At 53.5% G+C, this 19,456-nt stretch overlaps 2 protein-coding genes across 3 annotated transcripts in view; both read right to left on the bottom strand.

Moving 5' to 3' along the window:
• The window catches only part of LOC107126499 (TBC1 domain family member 28-like), a 37,969-nt gene extending 35,148 nt beyond the window's left edge, over positions 1–2,821 (bottom strand). Inside the window, exons 1-2 of the mRNA XM_045375299.3 lie at positions 2,571–2,821; positions 2,218–2,293 (exon numbers count right to left, since the gene is read on the bottom strand). Coding sequence (XP_045231234.1) covers positions 2,218–2,293; positions 2,571–2,710 — 216 coding nt within the window. The 5' untranslated portion in view covers positions 2,711–2,821. The remainder of the gene's footprint in view (positions 1–2,217; positions 2,294–2,570) is intronic.
• Positions 2,822–9,171: 6,350 nt separating this feature from the next.
• Positions 9,172–19,456, bottom strand: part of TNFRSF13B (TNF receptor superfamily member 13B) — a 31,190-nt gene continuing 20,905 nt past the window's right edge. For both annotated transcript variants that reach the window (XM_005582997.5, XM_005582995.5), the window contains 3 exons: positions 17,764–18,009; positions 10,413–10,598; positions 9,172–9,898 (listed from right to left, as the gene is read on the bottom strand). In XM_005582997.5, coding sequence (XP_005583054.2) covers positions 9,648–9,898; positions 10,413–10,598; positions 17,764–18,009 — 683 coding nt within the window. In that variant the 3' untranslated portion in view covers positions 9,172–9,647. The remainder of the gene's footprint in view (positions 9,899–10,412; positions 10,599–17,763; positions 18,010–19,456) is intronic.

Below are 19,456 nucleotides of genomic sequence, written 5' to 3' on the forward strand. Positions count from 1 at the left end.
GGAACAGAGTCCATCAGGAAAGGCTGCCCGTCCCAGGGACAGCCATGGCCTACTCACCACTGCCTGGGCCCACGGGCCACCCCCTCTGTCTCACCGACCACTCCTGATTCCTGGTCCCTGGACCAGCCTCCCACGCAGCAGGCACTGGCTCTTACATGCACCTTCAGGGCATTGACATGGGCAACTCTGTCTCACTGTAAGGCAACCCAGGCAGAGCTGAGGACCTGCCCGGGCCAGGAGCCATCCTCGTCTCCTGAAAGGGCCCCGGCCCTCCCCATCCACCCTAAGTCTCATCCCGGGACAAGGCACAGGGAAGGAAGGCAAGGGCCTCCCTGTAGAGCTGACGCCCATGAGACACAAGGACCCTGGAGAAGAGGGAGCTCGAGGCTGGCCTGGCAGGGGCCACTTGGGGCCCGTGGGGTACCTCGGCCCACACAGTGGGACTGCTCCTCCTGGGCTGGACGCAACACCCTCTGCGGGAGCTGAGAAAGTCCAGTTCTGAGACAGGATGGGTGCCGCCTAGGGCGGGTGGCCGAGCCCTGACTGACAGCAGTGCCTCAGGAGTGACCACATCACCCACCGGAGTCCAGGGAGCCTGGCCTGAGAGCTGCCCAGCGCCCTGAGGATGCACCTGGAACCCATCCCACCCGACACTCCCCACAGGCCTTGCAGGGTCTGACCTCCCAGCGTGCACCTGCCTCTGCCTGCGCCCTGGCCGCTGACCCTGCCTGTTCCCCATCGTCGCCCATCCTGCCTGACCCAGAGACTGTGACCCTATCTCCAGCCACCCTGGCCCTTCCCGGACTCTCTTCCTGTCAGAGCCTAGGCATGAGACCCCCAGGTCTCTAACTGGGCTGCTCAGCGCTGCTGGGGAGAAGCCTGGGGTGACAAGGGTGACCAAGGGCCCTGCAGGCAGTGGAGCTGGCCCCACCACCCCACCTACAGCCTCAGTGAGCTCTCAGGGTCATTGACTTTCAGCCCTCAGCCTCCTCCCAGCCACTGCAAAAACCAGGACGTGGGATGCCTGCCTGTCCTCCCCCTACTGTCCTACCTACCCCAACTCAGCCCCCCATCCACCCTGCACAGTGCTGACTGAGCCAGCGGGAAGCAGAGTCTCTGGAGGGCCACGCAGAGCCTTGGGGACTGACCGAGTCCCCTCACTGAGGGGTCCCAGGTGAGCCACTGTTCCCTGACCACCCCACCTGTTTTCCTCCCCAGACTATCACCTCCACCCTAGGCCATCTTGGTTTAGGTGCCTTCCAGAAGTGGCAGTTCTCACGGGCTCACCCCACCCCCCTGCCCCAGGCTCCTCCCTCTCTCCATCCTGTGAGTCCTGAGGGGTCGGCTCCAGGCTGGGCTCCCCTTACCAGGCCCAGGTCCTATCCCAGCACCACTCCCGGGGCCTTCAGCTGCACGCTGTGTTGTTCCCCTGGCCTCACTATAAGATGCCCAGGCCAGGTCCTACCCTTCTTCTCCCCCTGCCTCCCAGGGTCACAGCCCTTGTTGTCCCCATGCCCCTCCCTATAGGATGCCTCAGCTGGGCCCCCTGAGCCCTTGGAGACCTGCTACACAACTGCCCACAGACCTGGCCAGGTGTCCCCTTGCCCTGTGGCCACCACCCTCAGATCTCACCAGGGCAGGCCCCAAGGGGACAGGGCCAGACCCTGAGGCTGCCCCCTCCTCTCCTGCTCATGTGGAGACCTCAGTGCTGAGAGCCTGGGGGCTGACCCAGCCCCTCTCTGACCCACTCACTCTCCCCAGCTCCCTAGATGGGCCTTGAGGCTCTGCCCTAACCCTGACCACGGGCTGGACCTGTAGGAGAGGCAGGGAGGAGTTCTGAGACCCTAGAGAGGAGATTGGCCTGAGCCGGGGAAACCTGCCCTAACTCAGAGAGACCTTTCTAAAAACAAAACCCATCCCTGAGGTGAGACTGGTGGGTGGGGGGACAGAGGACTCACCACATAACCCAGAGGCGACCGGTGAATTTCCAGATGTCAACATGCTCATGCTCCATGTCCACTGCTGCCCCAGCTCAGCGTCCCTGTGACCCAGCAAGGGCCAGGGAGACAAGGGCAAGGTGAGGGGCTTGGGGTCCTGAGGGCATGGACAGCCTATCTCCACCCTCTGATCCTGGGGAGCCCAGGACCCTCTGACCAGGCTCTGACCAGTAGAGGAACTGAGGCCCCACCTTCCTCAAGGGAACGGCCTGACCTGTACCTGCTCATACTTAGTAATGATGATGTTGCCTTGCCCCTGGGTGCGCAGGATATCCGGGTCCTCATCCATCTCCATCCTGCAAGACAAAGTCATCCAAAGGCTGTGCTGCACCCGAGAGCTCCAGAGCACACCCGAACGGCTCCCACCAGACCCCCAAATGCTGGCCAGACAGGTAAGCCCCATTCCACCATTGCTCCCTGAGACAAGAGGCTAAGCCCAGTGGTCCCACCCCTGCCCTAGTCTCTAGAGTCCCTGCCCTGGACCAGGAGTGGGCTCCTTCCTGAGGATTTGAACATAGGGAGACCTGGACAGAGAGGCCCATTGTTCCCAAATGCTCTGAGACAGGCACACACCTGCCCTGGCAGGACAAACAGCGTCCACCTGCTGAGGGTAAAGGGTCCACGATGGGCTGTTCCGGGCACCTGGAGGCAGTTGGGGTCAGGGAACCAGATGTCTCTTTAGGATCAGCCTCCTGGGATCCTTCTGGGACCATGAAGATGCCCAGTTTTCTGTACGAAGCAAGACATCTGGTGACTGCTCCGTTCTACTCCAGTTCTCACTCACTCTGGCCAGTGAAGCCGCTTCAGGAACAACGCCAGCTAAGCAGGAGGGTGTTTAGTTTGGGGAAAAAATGACCTATCGGGTCCAAAGCAGCCTCTTTGCTTGTGGAAACCCCGTCTGAGGTGGAGGACGGCGGACTCCGCAATTCCCAGCTGTCAGTACAGGAGGGGGCTTCGTTTTCCTGGATCACCAAGAAAAAAACAACAGAACTCTGGGGCCTTGGTCCTGGAGAACACCCAGGGGGACCATCCTCCTTGAGAATACCTGGGACAAAGGGAGGACAAGGTCTCCAGAGGATCAGACAGAGAAGGTTCCAGTCCCCAAGCCCCTTTGACCAGGAGAGACAATCGTCACCCTCCAGGCAGCCCTCTAGAGCTCCTTCATTTTCCACAACTGCCTGAGGGCAGAGGGCTCCCCACCCCACTCCCAGATGAAGGACCCCATGTGTCCAGTGGGGCTCATGGGGACCATCAGTGACCGCACCTGAAGTCTGAGTTGGTGAGACCTCCTCCTGTGGGGACTCAGCTTCGGACACAGACTTAGACTGAGAATCACCCCCTCCACCCCATGAAGGTCCAGAACCCCAGGGAAATCTAAGGGAGGGAGGCTGGGATCTAAGGGAGGGAGGCTGGGATCTAAGGGAGGGAGGCTGCAGAGGTCAGGGCTTGAGTCCAGCATGGCACAGGGCAGGGCTGAGAGCACAGCCCAGGGTCACATCTGGGTCTCTGGGTCAGTCATTACCTCTCTGACTCTAGACATCTCATCTGTGGAATGGCTACATTTGGGAACAGCATCCACCCACGGAGTTGCTGTGAGGATGAAGGAAAAGACCGTCCACAAGGTCAGTGCAGAACCTGCACCTGGCGAGTGCTCAGGGATGCCATGACTCATCCCCACTATGAATAGAGGCAAAGAGGCTCCAAGGACAAACCCTCTGTCTGAGGTCATCCAGCGGCCAGCTGGCCAGGCCTCTGCTAGCCAGGCCCTGCTGAGCAGGCCCCTTGACTATTTCCCCACTGATCATACTTTCACTAAGCCCCAGTGTCCAAGTCCCTGCTGACCAGGCCCCCACTAACCCGACCCATGACGACCAAATCCCCCACTGACCATGTTCTCGATGACCAGGCCCCCACTGACCACGCCTCCCTGGCCAGGACTCTGCTGACCAGGTCCCCACTGCCCAGGTCCCAGAGCAGCAGTGCTCAAAGTCCCCTACTCAACTGCCCAAGGGCAGAGGGCTCTTCACCCCACTCCCAGACAAGGGACCCCATGTGTCCAGTGGTTCCCACAATGGCCATCAGTGACCGCACGTGAAGTCTGAGTTGGTGAGACCTCCTCCTGTGGGGTCCCAGCTTAGGGCACAGACTTGGACAGAGAACCACCACCTCCACCCCACCCATAGGAGCTCTGTCCCAGTGGCTCTTCCAGGGCCAGACTGCGCCCTTCAGGGGCTGGAACCCCGGGCAGATTTGGAATCCAGGGCAGGGAGGCCACAGAGGTCAGGGCTTTAGTCAAGCACAGCACAGGGCAGGGCTAAGAGCACCGCCCAGGGTCACATCTGGGTCCCTGAGCCAGTCACTGCCTCTCTGACCCTAGATCTCACCTGTGGAATGAGTACATTAGGGGACAGCACCTACCCCCCAGAGTTACTGTGACGACAAACGAGACAAACATCTATACCATCAGTGCAGAACGGGCACCTGGTGAGTGCTCAGGGACCTGAGGCCGGCACCGCCCACCAGGTAGCGACTGTCCCAGGTCAACAGGGAGGGAACACAGCAGGTCACACTCACCTGAATCTGCTGATCCAGCCGTGCCTCTCACTCAGGAAAGCCTCCTCTGCGCAGAACCAGACACCGCTGTGTGTCTTGTCTCCAAGAGCCCCAGACACAGAAGACAGCCGGGTAGGCGGCGGGGACTCAGCACCAGTGACATTGCGGGGTCACGGCACCCATCACAATGGGCCCCCGCCTGGGTCAGCAGGGCCCAGAGTCAGCGTCCTCCACCCCCAAAGCATCAACATGTGTGCATGCAGTGTATTTGTGAACGTGAGCGTGCACACGTATGTGGGTGAACACGTGTGCATATGGTGTGTTGCTTCTATGGCTGGGCCAGGTGGCCCCATTCATGTACACACTCAGGTCCTTGTCACTGTCATCCCCGGCCCTGGGCCTGTGGCCAGCATCAGAGTGTCCACAGGTGCTCCCCAACCTAAGCCCTCCCTAGGTGGGGCAGTCCTGTGGGTGGGGAGCAGAGAATTGAGGGTGGAGGGCAGAGGGCAGGCCCTCTCTTTAGCAGGGGACTCAGCTAGGGTGTAAAGTGCTAGGTCTGTGTGACAGGGCCAGATTCCACACATCTGCTCACCTCCTTCTCCCAGTAGCCCTCTGGGGTGACATGACTCATCTCCACTACAGATGGCAGCAAGCTAGTTCCAAGGACAAACCCCTGCATGAGGTCACCCAGAGGCCAGCTGGCCAGGACCCCACTAACTAGGCCCCCACTGACCAAGCCCCCCCCAACAAGGCCCCTGTTGACCAATGCCCCCCCACAAGGCCTTCACTGACCAGATCCTGACTGACCAGGCTCTTGATGACCAAGCCCCCAGTAATCAGATCTCCACTGACCAGGTCCCCACTGACCAAGAAGATCCATTGACCAAGCACCCAATGACCAGGTCCTCACTGACAGTCCCTCAATGATCAGGCCCCCTGACCAAGTCTCTGATGGCCATGTCCTTTCTGATCATATTTTTTTGTGACCAAGTCCTAATGTCCAAGTCTCTGCTGACCAGGCCTCTCCTGCCCAAGTCTCTGAGCCATGGTGCTCAACGTCTTCTTTCAATGACCCCCTCAGTTCACAGAGCCACCCCTCCCCACATTGGCACCCATAGGCCAGGCACTGGGTGTCTTCTCAGGTCAGGGGCCCTCCTCTGGGACACAGGGAGGGACACTGGGCCCCAGGCTTTGGGTGCCCAGCTTCATGCTCACCCCACAAGACCCTCTGGGCCCATCTCAAAGGGAGTGGGGAGGTGGCCTGGCACCACCTGGACACACTGTCTGGGCCTATCCCTGAGCCACACAGCCAGAGGAATGGGGGGACGTTTGTCAGACCAGGCATCTCGCTCTGTTGGGTCTTCCAGGGCCCTTCCCTCGAAGCCCGGATCTAGAGACACAGCACAAAGGCTGCAGGGTGACCGGCCCAGAACCCTTGAGACTAGGCTGGGGACCACACAAAAACTGTCTCCAGACAGCCAGAAGACCCTTTGCTAGTTTCTTGGTACTTCATTTCTCACCAGCTACCTTTCCCCCACCAGGAATCCCGCTCATGCAGAGTCAATGAAGAGAGGAAGATGGTCACAGAATCCGTGGAAAGAAAGAAAACAAAAGATGGGTGGGGAGAAGAGTTGGGAGTGTAGCATTATAAGGGTCCTACACTATTCGTGTTATTTGAGGGTTGACTGTGATTAATTAAAGGTGTATCTTGTAGACAACCATTACACACACCGTATTTTATATATATATATATATATACACACACACACACACAGAGACAGAGAGTCTTGCTCCATTACTCAGGCTGAAGTGCAGTGGCCCAGATACAGCTCACTACAGCCTTGACTTCCTAGGCTCAAGCAATCCTCCCACCTCAGCCTCCTGAGTAGCTGGCACTGCATGTGTGGGCCCCCATGCCTGGCTGCTTTTGAAATGGTTTCTTGTAGAGACGGAATCTTGCTGTGTTACCCAGGCTGGTCTGGACCTCCTGGCCCCAAGCAATCCTCCAGCCTCGGCCTCTCAAAGTGTTGGGATTACAGGCATGAGCCACTGCACTTGGCTTACGCATGTTTTTAAGAAGCATAAATACGAAGGTCAGTGTTGCCATGAAGTCAGGCAGGGGTTGGCAAACTATGGCCCACAATCCAGATGCAGTCCCCCTCCTGTCGTGGTGAATAAAGATTTATTGGAGCCACGGTTCCTCCCCTGTGTTCACTTCTTGTCTGTGACTGCTTTGGGGCTGCAGTGGCAGAGCTGAGTAATTGTTGAGTAGGTGCAACAAAGACCACAGGGTCCACGAAGCCCAAGATGTTTACTGCCAGGTCCTTTTCAGAAAAATCTTGCTGAGCCCTGGGGAGGGGGCCAGGTGGCAGCGGGGAGGCCACTGGGGAGGCTGGTACAGTAATCCAGGCGAAAAATGATGGGAGCTCAGATTAAAGCGATCATGACAAGTGGCTGGAATCATGATGTACTTTGGGGATAGGACCAAAAATACATGGATAAAATGGACAGTATTTAGGTGTTTAGAGTTTCAGGTTTTCTTTCTACCAAAGGACCCCTTTCTTAAAAAAAAAAAGTACAAAAGATCAATTTAAAAATCTGACCAAAGAGGCCGGGTGCAGTGGCTCAAGCCTGTAATCCCAGCACTTTGGGAGGCCGAGACGGGCGGATCACGAGGTCAGGAGATTGAGACCATCCTGGCTAACATGGTGAAACCCCGTCTCTACTAAAAAAAAAAAACAAAAAACTAGCCAGGCAAGGTGGCGGGCGCCTGTAGTCCCAGCTACTTGGGAGGCTGAGGCAGGAGAATGGCGTGAACCCAGGAGGCAGAGCTTGCAGTGAGCTGAGATCCGGCCACTGCACTCCGGCCTGGGCGACAGAGCGAGACTCCGTCTCAAAAAAAAAAAAAAAAAAAAAAAAATCTGACGAAAGAAACACCACCACAAGATTATTTGTGTGATTGGAGCTGGGGTTGAGCCTGGGTACCTTGTGCTTTCAGCCCCCCTAACACCCCGGCTGTTCCAGAGGCACCCTACAAAGCCCCTTGGGTTCAGACAAGCTGAACTTGAAACCATAGATCGGAAGGAATAGAAATCTGCGCATCTTTCACACAAGCCATAACATTCTAAGCCGCATCTTTGCAGCACACTGACGTGGGGCTACTTCACGCACAGCCAGTAAGTGTCTGTGCCAGTGCTGGGATTTGTGTTCACCCTGTTATAAGAAGGCAGCTGCTTGCTTGAGGCATGACAGTGAGGAAACAATGCCACCCGGATCTCACCAATGGCCGTGAAGACTGGCTGTACCATGGGCCAGACGCATGTCTTGGGCAGACACTTTTTAGATGCCAACTTGCCTGTAGACAAAGATGATGCAGAGGTGGCCACGGGGAGGGCCTGTGTGATGGGTTGAACTTGTCCCCTGAAATTCCTGTGTTGATGTCCTTAGCCCCAGTGCCTGAGAATGTGATCTTATTTAGAGACATCATCTTATAGAAATAAGTTAAAATGAAAAATGAGGTCAGTAGGGGGTACCCAATCTAACCACTGGTGTCCTTACTATAAGAAAAGGAAATGTGGACAGAGACACACAGAGGGAAGACAAAGTGAGGAGACACAGGGAAGGCCACCTACATGACAGGAGAGAGGCCTGGAACAGAGCCTTCCTGGACCACCCTGGAAAAGGACCTTCCCTGCCGACACTTTGATCTTGGACCTACAGCCTGCAGGACTGTGAGACAGTGAGATTCTGTTGCTGAAGCTGCCCAGTCTGTGGTACTTTAAGGGAGCCCTAGCAAACCAACGCAGCCTGGTAGCCCACAGATGGTGAAAAGATGGAATGAGCTACGGAGGCCCAGGCTTCCTGTCTACACCTCCCAAAGTGCACTAAGGGATCCTTTGGTGTGTGCAGGTTTGCAAGATAATTTTGGGAGGTGCAGGGTGCATAATTTCAATGTACATTATTATGGATTTATCTTACTGTGAAAATGCTTCTATAGTTTACTTAAGGTTTACATGCTACTCAAGATATAGCTTTAAATGCTAACAAAAAGTGGATGCAGATGAAAACATTCTCTTGCTGTGGTCCAGGGAATCTCAATGTTTTTTTCAGAGACTCGCAGCTTTCAGCTAGAGCTGCCCTCCCCTTCGTGTCCACTGCACACCCCCACAACACACACACGTACCTAAATGCATGCACAGACACACACATGGACATACATATACACGCATGCACACACATATATGCACACCCATATGCATGCACACACCTGCACATACACACATACTGTGCTTCATGCCCTCACTAAGGAGGCATGGAAGGGAATGTGTGTCTGTAAGGAAATGAAGACAGCTCAAGCCCCTGGTTCCCTGGGTGTTTGCACAGGCACCCTCCTGCAGACCATTCTTTGGTCTCTTTCTCTCTCTTAATGAGAGAGAAGTAGAACCCGAGTGGGTACCCAGCTGCCTAGCGCTCAACCCAAAGTCACAAGCTTCCTCGGGAGCCTGGTGAGATAGGGGCATCACAGGTCCTCCCAAACCGAGGGGGCAGGGTTCAGTGGAGACTTGTGCCCAGGAAGGTGATAGACGGGACGTCTTGGTTCATCAAAGACCCAACCACAATGCAGTGAGGAAGGGCAGCCGCCAAAGGTTTTATTCTCCAGGAAGAGGGGCTCTCAGGGTCTGTGAGCAGGAGGCACGAGGACTTTATTGCACATGTGGTTAGGTGATGGCTGCACTGGGAACTGGGAATCAGAGTGTCCTGACCTCCTGCTCTGTCTCTCTCTCCCTCTCTGCCTCCTCTGTCTCTTTGCCTCTCTCCCTTTCTCCCTCTCTCCCTCTCTCCCTCTCTCCCTCTCTGCCTCTCTCCCTTTCTGCCTCTCTCCCTCTCTGTCTCTCTGTCTCTTTCCCTCTCTGCCTCTCTCTCTTTCCCTCTCTGCCTCTCTTCCTCTCTCTCCCTCTCTGTCTCTCCCTCTGTCTCTCTCTCTCTCTCTGCCTCCTCTGTCTCTCTCTCCCCATCTCTCTCCCCTCTCCCCACTTCTCTTTCTCTCTCCCCTTCTCTCCATCTCTCTCCCTCCTCCTTTCCTTCCCTGACCCCCATTTATGCACCTGGGCCCCCTTCCTGGGCAGGCACACACACAATGCCAAGACCACTGTCTGGGATGTGGGGGCAAGGCTGCAGGACTGTGGTCCTGGTGTGGCACCCCCACCTTCCAGCACAAGTGGGGTCGGGGGTCCCAGGCATGACTGCACTCTCCTGGGTGGGCGCCCTGCACTCGGGGAAGCAGAAGCTGCAGGTCTCCACTGGCTCAGGGGATGTGCCCACAGGGCTGCCAGCTTCCATCGCGTGATCTGCAGAGGCAAGAGTGGAGTGTGTGGGCCAGGCCTGGCCCTGCACCAGGGTAGGGGTGACGGTGTGGGCAGCTGCACTCTTCTCCGACCCAGGAGCTAAGGGCAATCACCCAGGCCAGTGTCATTGTCCCCCAGTTGCCAACCAGAACCTGTGCCTGGGCAGGGGTGGGCAGGCAAATCTTGACTCTCACTTCAGTCCAGCACCAAGCCTGCCAAACCCCCCAAAGGGACACCTCCTCCCAGGCTTAGCCCTAAAGGCTCTGCATCCTGAGAATCCTGGGCCCAGGCAAATCTGAAGGCCAGCACCCCACACCCACCCTTCCTGGGTGCCACTCTCTTGGGTATCTGCCTGCCAGGATGTCTTAAATTGATTTTTATCAAGCTACAGCAAATAACAGGGATGAGCCCTGGGCCTCTCCACTTAGAAGCAGGGGCAGTGACAGGATGGAGGGATGGCCCGAGGCTTGTCACCCAAGCATTGAGAAGGGCGAGGACCCCAGTTTCATGAACTTACCCTGGGAAGACTTGGCCGGATTTTGACAGGACCTTGAGCGGGGCTGGCAGGAGCAGGGATCCCCCCTCTTCTTGAGGAAGCAGGCCACTGTCACCAGGAAGCAGCAGAGGACGGCACACAGGCAGAGCCCCAGCGTGCTGTAGACCAGGGCCAGCTGATCTGCACTCAGTTTCAGCCCCGGGAGAGCTGCAAGACAGCGTGAGACCCCTCTCTGCAGTGCCTTCTCCTCTTCCCACTCTTAGATTTAGGAATCTCATAAAGTGACAGAGCTGCCAGGACTCTTAGGGGTCATCAGTGCCACTCTGACATTTACAGGGGGAGATGGGAACTTGGGGTGAGCTGGTGTCACTCCACCAGTCAGTGGCTGTCCTTCCTGTCCAGTGCCCAGATCTCAAAGAGGCCTAACGGAGGAAAACAAGACCCCAGGACCTGCAAACTTGGTGCCACATATCCAAGGCTTACCTGCTCCTACTTGCCTCTGGAATCAAATGCAAACAGTGCCCTGGAGGCATGAGCAGGTGAGACCCTGCCAGCCCTCAGAGCACAGACAGAATGCCGGGCTACAATTTGTTACTAAGCGGAAATGAACTGCATTGATTCAAGGAGGAAAACAAAATATTTGTGCATATTTCAAACATTTCAACATGAGGTTCTGAAACCCAACTGTTCAGAAACCATGCAAGTGTTCAGAGACCATGCTTACAGCATGGTCACCTGACATCGTGTGGACCATCTGGGCTGGGCTGGGCCTCATTCTATCCAGGAGAGTGCCATGGGGGCAAGGCTGTGCCACTCTGGGCCTCCACCTCAAGAAGACCTGACAGCCTCAGTGTTTGCTCCCTTGGGCCTGAGCCACCACTCAAGAAGTCCAGCTGGAGAGTCCCAGTGGAGAGGGACAGGCCCTGAGATCAGCTGGAGGAGAAGCAAGACCTGAATATCCCAGCATCAGAGTCCAGCCTCCAATAGCTCCATCCCCAGCACCATCTGCATAACAGACCCCAAGCAAGAGCAGCAGAAGACCCGCCCAGCTGAGCCCTGCCTCCCCACAGAGCCACACAAGGTCACAACATGAAGAAAAGAATCTGGGGACGAGTGTCCAGATCCAGTGACAAGTGTCCTTATACAAGAAGAGAAGGGAGGAGACACAGGCACGGGAAAGAAGCCATGTGGAAGAGGCAGAGATGGGAGTGATGAGGCCACAAGCCCAGGAGGCCTGGGGCAGCCACCAGAAGCCGAAGAAGGCAGGGAAGAATCCTACCCTGGAGCTTTCAAAGGGAGCAGGGCTCTGCTGCTGCTTGGATCTCAGACTTCTGGGCTCCAGACCAGAAGACAGAGGATCAGTTTGTGTTGTTTTAAGAACCTAACATGTGCACACTGTCATAGCAGCCCCAGGAAGTACAGCCTATCCTAGGACAGAACGCACCCAGCCAGGGTGACAACCCCTTCAGTCCTGGGCAGGGTTCTGAATGCTCAGCAAACCCCAAGTCACTGAGGCCCCACAAAAGCCCTGGGAGGTCAGAGTCATTATGACCAATTTAGGTGGGGACAGCAAGGCACAAGTAGCCCAGATGCACGTAGGTTAATTCTGATGTCGCAATTTGTTCAATATTTAGATTTCAGCACTAGGGTTTTTTTCCTAACCTTATGTGCTTTGATGCATTCCAGAACCTTATTCCCAGAAGGGGTCATGGGCACCCCCAATGTCTGCAGGACACAGAGGCTGAGCAGTTCCATGACTGACTACTTCCAGTTCTTTTTTTTTTTTTTTGAGATGGAGTCTTGCTCTGTCGCCCAGGCTGGAGTGCAGTGGCACCATCTCGGTTCACTGCAAGCTCCGCCTCCTGGGTTCACACCATTCTCCTGCCTCAGCCTCCCGAGTTGCTGGGACTACAGGCGCCTGCCACCATGCCCATCTCATTTTTTGTATTTTTAATAGAGACGGGGTTTCACCTTGTTAGCCAGGATGGTCTTGATCTCCTGACCTCGTGATCCACCTACCTCGGCCTCCCAAAGTGCTGGGATTACAGGCGTGAGCCACCGCGCCTGGCCTCTCCCTCCAGTTCTAATCTCATGCCAATGCACTGTCCCTCTGTCCCTTCCCAGGTCCTTGTCATCTCTGGTTCCTATTATTGCCAGAAATAGCTTCTCACAGGGCCCCTGCTGCCATCACCACCATCCAGAGGCAACAGGGCGCTCTCCCACAGCTGTGCTCTGACCCCTTGTCCCATGGCTGCCCCTGTCCCCAGCAAGACATCGGCCTCCCAGTCTGGCACATGGGGCCCACTGTCATCTGGCATCTGGTCCCTCCTGGTGCCATCTCCAACCACCCCTGAATGCTTGCTCTTCCCAGCTCAGTCCTCTGCAGCCCCCACACTGGGGGACAAGGTCCTGCCCTTGGTGCTTTTCCTCCTTCTCTGCTGGACAGATGAGCAGCCCCACCCACTGGGGCAGGCTCCCTGGGCCACCTGTTCCCCTCAGGGAGACACAGACACTACATACGCACCTGCCCCGGAGCCTAGGCAGGGAGCTCCTTGCATCGGCCTGGAGTTGTCGCAACAGAACCCCACACCAGACTCCTCTCCTGCTCAACATCTCAAGCCATTTTCAGTCCAGCTTGGGGGCCTGCCCTGCTCTCCCCACGAAGCCCCATGTGTGAGCAGCAGGGCCTTCTGTGCCCTCTTGGTGAGCATGTGGAGTGGTCAGTCTCCACCTTCAAAGCAGATCTGGGGTGGGGTTCCTCCTGCTTCCGTGGAGTGGCCACCACACTCCTGTAGGCTGGAAGCCTGAGAGGAAGGGATTTAGCCCATTCTCCAGCACAGAGCCCCTCACAGCCTCCCAACAGCCCAGTTCGCTGCTCCTAGCAGCACCTGTATGTGCTGTTGCCTCTGCCTGGAACCCTGTCCCCACCGTGTGGCTTCAACATAGTTGCTTTTTGAATGAGCAGTTCCAGCGCACAGAGCACGTGCTCCCAAAAAACGTATTCTCCCAAATCACCCTCACAGCAACTCTATGAAGGTGAACAACTCCAGCTTCACAGAACTAAGGCTCAGAGAGGGTCGGTAGCTTGCTCCAGATCACACAGCTTGTGAGGGACATAACTAGGGGTTTGGCTCCATATTCCACACCCCTGCCCCAGGCTGCCCTAAAGGCTCCTCCTCCGGGAAACCTTCCTTGTCCCCGTGTCACCTGCAGCTGGGTTACGTGGCCCCCATGCACTGAAAGGAATGTGTCATCTGCATGGCTTGTCCACTGCCTGGCCTTCCACAAGACGGTAAACTCCATGGGTCTGGGACAGGAACTGCCTCATTCTCCCCGCTCCCCATGCACAGCAAGCCTGCCACAGTTCCAGGTTCAACTAAGGAGGGGCAGTTCTGAATGGGATGCAAGAGAAACCCGGAGTCAGGGTGAGGCGGGACCTGGTAGGGCTGGAGATGGGGGACAGCAGATTTTGGGGAGCCCATGAAGAGGGCAGAGAACAGGTCAGCCCTTCCACCGTGTGCAGCTGGACAACTTGGTCACATGGTGTCCTCTGCTCCCTGCCCTTAAATAGGTCCATCTCTGGGTCCCTCCCCTGGCCATGTGGCTCTGTACTTCCTGTTTGCAATCCACAGCAAGCTCCCCTCCTGCCCCACCAGCCCATGCAGGCATCGGAGGTCAGAACAGAATAGACCTTAGCCCTGGGCCCCTGGAGAAATACAGGGCAGGGCAATGCACAGCGACAGTCACACAGTCACCAAAAGCCACGCCATGGCACAAGTGTGGCAACTGATGCAGGGTGAGGCGTGGTAATGCCGACCCCACTGGCACCAACACGTCCTCACACAGCCCCCAATGCTCACAGCCTGGGGCTCCATCCCTGGAGCCAAGATGAGGCTCCAAGGTTCTGCCCAGTGGCCTCTGGGAAGGGGGCTTGGCTGATGGTCACACAAAATAAGTGGCTAACCTTGTCCCAGGGACAACAGTTCACCCCCAAGGAGCAATAGCCCTGTGGACACCACTTTGGGTCATTTTGCTGTTGCAGAGGGGACAAACTTTGGAACCCCCAGACTGTGCTCAAATCCCAGCTCAGCCATGCACTCGATGAGTGACTGTCAGCGAGTCACTCCAAATTTGAGACTGTCTCTCGATCTGTGAGGTGGGTAGGAATGACCCACAGGGAAATCTATTACATCAGAGATGGGCAATGTTCCAGGTTTGCCGGAAGTTTCAAATGCATCACTGGATGCAGGGAAGGAATGCAGGTGGCCAGACACCAGGGGGGCAGGCATGGCCACTTGCATCGGTGGCTGGGCTCTTCAGCCCCTCTGTATCCACACCCCCTCCATGTGAATCTGCACTTCCCCTCAGAAGAGGCTGTGCTAGATTAAAAATGGCCTTGAATTCACCATGACTACAAGTTTCCCCCCACCCCCCGCTTGCTCCTTCCACCAAGAGGTGGTGTCTGTTTCCCCTCTCCTGAATCTGCTGGCACTGTGAATGGAAAGAAATGCAGTGGTGGTGATGAAATGCAAGTTCCCAGCCTAGGTGGCAAGAGGCCTGTGTGCTCCTGTCTGCTGCAGTCCTGTATCATCATGAGATGGATGCACCTGGGCAGCCCACTGGTCCCAGGACGGGGATGAGAGGCACATGGAGCAGAGCCAGCCTGGCATAGCTGAGCCCAGCCAAATCCCTGACTCTGGAGGAAGCCCACACCTCCACATTTGGGGATGGCTTGTTAGGCAGCAGCAGCTAACTGGCAGGAGAGCAGGAGATGCCAGACTAAGCAGGGACAACGGGGTGCTGGGCAACCTCCATCACCAGGCACACAGGTTCTGCCCATGGGACCTTGGCCCTGGGGACTGGCCTCATGGAAATGAGGTTATCACAGGAAAGTCACTGCAAAGGAAAGGAACCAATCAGCCTCGAGAAGAACAGGCCTGCTGTCTCTCTAGGACAGGCTGAGAGCAGGGCAAACTCCATCACTAGTGTTTATGGATCCACACAGCATCCCTCTTCCGTCCTTTCTGATGCCACAGAGCAGGGCAGGTGCACCAAGAGGTGGTTGCTGGGAGGACTAATTAGATCATTTCTGATGCCTGGCACTTAGCAGATGCCCAGCTCAACAGGACCCTTCTTCCCATGTCCAAAGTGGCCATCTCCAGCCATAAGTTTTTTCATTTTCTTTCTTTATTTTTTATTATTTTTATTTATTTATTTATTTATTTTTTTTTTTTTTTTTTTTTTTTTTTTTTTTTTTTGAGACACAGTCTCACTCTGTCCCTCAGGCTGGAGTGCAGTGGCACGATCTTGGCTCACTGCAACCTTCACCTCTTGGGTTCAAACATTTCTCCTGCCTCAGCCTCCCAAGTAGCTGGGACTACAGGTGTGCACCGCCACATCCCACTAATTTTTGTATTTTTGGTAGAGATAGGGTTTCCCCTTGTTGATCAGGCTGGTCTTGAACTCCTGACCACAAGTGATCCGCCTGCCTCTGCCTCCCAAAGTGGTAGGATTATAGGTATGAGTCACCATGCCCAGCCTTTTCTTTGTACAATTTTTTTTCCCTCTGGCAATGGCTAATGAACCACAAAAACTTTTTTAATAATACCTTTCCCTTCTCATTCTTAGGAAGCCTCTTTTGCCTCTAAATGGAATCTGACGGATTCACAGTCAGATTCTACCAGAAGCACAAAGAAGAGCTGGTACAAATTTTACTGAAACTATTCCAAAAAATCAAGGAGGGATTCTTTTAACTCATTCTGGAAAGCCAGCTTCACTCTGGTTCCAAAACCTGGCAAAGACACAACGAAAAAAAAGAAAACTACAGGCCAATATCCCTGAGGAACATAGATGCAAGATGCAATTAGAGATTTAAATGTAAGACCCTAAACTATAAGAATCTTAGAGAAATCCTGGAAAATACCAACCTGGACATTGGCCCTGGGAACGAATTTATGACTAAGTCCTCAAAAGCAATTGCAACAAAAACAAAAGTTGACAAGTGGGACCTAATTAAACGCAAGAGCTTCTGCACTGCAAAATAAACCATCAGTGTAAACAGGCAACCTATAGAACGGGAGAAAATGTTTGCAAACTATGCACCCAACAAAAGTTTAATATCCATAATCTATGAGGAAGTTAAACAATTCAAAAATCAAACAACAACCACATTAAAAAGTGGGCAAAAGACATGAACAGACACTTTTCAAAAGAAGACATGCAAGCAGCCAAGAAACATGAAAAAATGCTCAACATCACTGATCATCAGAGAAATGCAAATGAAAACCACAATGAGGGACCATCTCACACCAGTAAGAATAGCTATTGTTAGAAAGTCAAAAAACAACAGATGATGGTGAGGCTACAGAGAAAAGGGAACACTTATACACTGTTGGTGGAATGTAAATTAGTTCAGCCACTGTAGAAAGCAGTTTGGAGATTTCTCAGAGAACTTAAAACAGAGTTACCATTCAGCACAGCCATCCCATTACTGGGTATATATCCAAAGGAAAATAAACCATTCTGCCAAAAAGACACATACACACGTGTGTTCATCACAGCTCTATTCACAATAGCAAAGACATGGAATCAGTCTAGGTGCCCATCAATGGTGGATTGGATAAAGAAAATGTGGTACATATACACAATGAAATACTACACAGCCACAAAGAGAAAAAAAATCATGTTTTTTGCAGCAACATGCATGCAGCGGAGACCATTATCCTAAGTGAATTAACGCAGAAACAGAAAATACCACATGTTCTCACTTAAAAGTGAAATGTTAAGCACTGCATACAGATGGACATAAAGACAGGAACAACAGACACTGGGGCCTACTAGAAGGGGGAGGTAGGGAGGGGGTAAGGGCTGAAAAACTACCTACTGGGTGCTATGCTCACCACCTGGGTGACAAGACCATTTGTACCCCAAACCTCAGCATCAAGCAACATACCCATGTAACAAACCAATACATGTACCCCCAGATCTAAAATAAAAGTTAAATTATCAATAAAATAATAATAGAAATAAATGGAGTCTGCAGCATTGGTGGAGGGCAGGTGGTGGCTCTGCTCAGGTGCTCACACAGGTGGGTCTGCTGCTTACTCATGCTTGTGCTTTGAGAACTGGCACAGCTTCAGCAGCCCCCAGTACAAGGCTCTTCCTCACATGGCAGGTCCTTTCTCCTGCTTTCTTCTTGTCCACAGACTTCTGGCAATGTTGTGTACATTGTTTTTTTAATCCTGGGATGATCTCCCTGGCTTCTGCCCATTTGCCTGTGCATAGTTGACTCTCCTGTTCTAGGCCTGGCATCAGGCCTCCTACCCTTTCTGACCCTGCGTGACACCATACAGATTCACCTGGGGTGGCTTACCTGGACTTGCTTCTGAGCCTCTGTGCTCTGATCCTTGGTACCTTCCCGAGTTGTCTGAATTGTTTTCAACTTCTCCACTCCGCTGTCTCCTGAGCTCTGGTGGGAGGTTCACTGGGCTCCTGAGCTTGTTCTCACAGAAGTATGCACATTGCTTAGGGTGCTGTCCACAGATGGAGGCACAGCTGATGCAGTCCCTCAGGAGATGGTCATAGAACCTGCCTTGCTCCTTGCGGCAGTTGAGTGACCCTGGGAGACAGAAATGCGTAATACTGCTGGGTAACAGACTAGCAGGAGTTGTAGGTTTGACCACAAAAGACATCAAAGTTAAAAAAAAAATTACGGTAAAATTCCAGCAAGCAATTCCAGAGTAAGGCAAGTACTTTTACAATATACACATTGAAGACTGTGCATTGTCCTCTAAGTACTATTTTAGCTGCGTTGCATTTTGATGTGTATTATTTTTTCTCTACCTAGTTCAAAATGTACTTATTTTTCATTATTATTTCTTCTTTGACCAATGGGTTATTTACAAGTGCATTTCTTAGTTTCCAAACATATGAAGATTTTCTGTTATCATTTAAAATTGAGATCTAGATTACATTGTTACATAAGACCTTTACTTGCATTTTTCAAGCCTCATCAAGGAGAAATGTATTTCAAATTATTTCAAATATTTTGATTATCAAATATTTCAAATTATTTCAAATATTCAAATAATTTGAAATATATTTCAAATTATTTCAGATGTATTTCAAAATATTTCAATAAGGAATAAAGGGGAAAGGCCAGAATCCTCTTTGGCAAGTTGGGGCAGGGGGCTGGAAGGAAGGTGGAAAAGTTCACATGAATAGTGTTTCTTCTCTCTTACTACTAAATAAGAATTACAGCAGCTTACACAAGTATCAGTGCCAAGGCACAGAAGCCAAGGAAACTGAAGCCCAATCATACTTGCCTTAAGAGAGCACAGTGGACTCAACTTTGAATGCATAAATAAATCTATTTGGAACAATCAATTATCTTATCTAAAGCCTCAGAATATTTCTTTCTAATTTTTTTTTTCCTTGAGATGGAGTTTCGCTCTTGCTGCCCAGTGGAGTGCAGTGGCACGATCTCAGCTCACTGCAACCTCTGCCTCCCAGGTTCAAGAAATTCTCTTGGCTGGGCGCGGTGGCTCAAGCCTGTAATCCCAGCACTTTGGGAGGCCGAGACGGGCGGATCACGAGGTCAGGAGATCGAGACCATCCTGGCTAACCCGGTGAAACCCCGTCTCTACTAAAAAAATACAAAAAACTAGCTGGGCGAGGTGGCGGGCGCCTGTAGTCCCAGCTACTCGGGAGGCTGAGTCAGGAGAATGGCGTGAACCCGAAAGGCGGAGCTTGCAGTGAGCTGAGATCCGGCCACTGCACTCCAGTTTGGGCGACAGAGTGAGACTCCATCTCAAAAAAAAAAAAAAAAAAAAAAGAAATTCTCTTGCCTCAGCCTCCTGAGTAGTAGCTGGGATTACAGGCGACCATCACAACACCCGGCTAATTTTTGTTTTTGTTTTTGTTTTTTTTTTTTGAGACGGAGTCTTGCTCTGTAGCCCGGGCTGGAGTGCAGTGGCCCGATCTCAGCTCACTGCAAGCTCCGCCTCCCGGGTTTGCGCCATTCTCCTGCCTCAGCCTCCTGAGTAGCTGGGACTACAGGCGCCCGC

The sequence above is a fragment of the Macaca fascicularis genome, chromosome 16 (genome assembly GCF_037993035.2).
Source record: "Macaca fascicularis isolate 582-1 chromosome 16, T2T-MFA8v1.1".
Classification (NCBI taxonomy): Eukaryota; Metazoa; Chordata; class Mammalia; order Primates; family Cercopithecidae; genus Macaca; species Macaca fascicularis.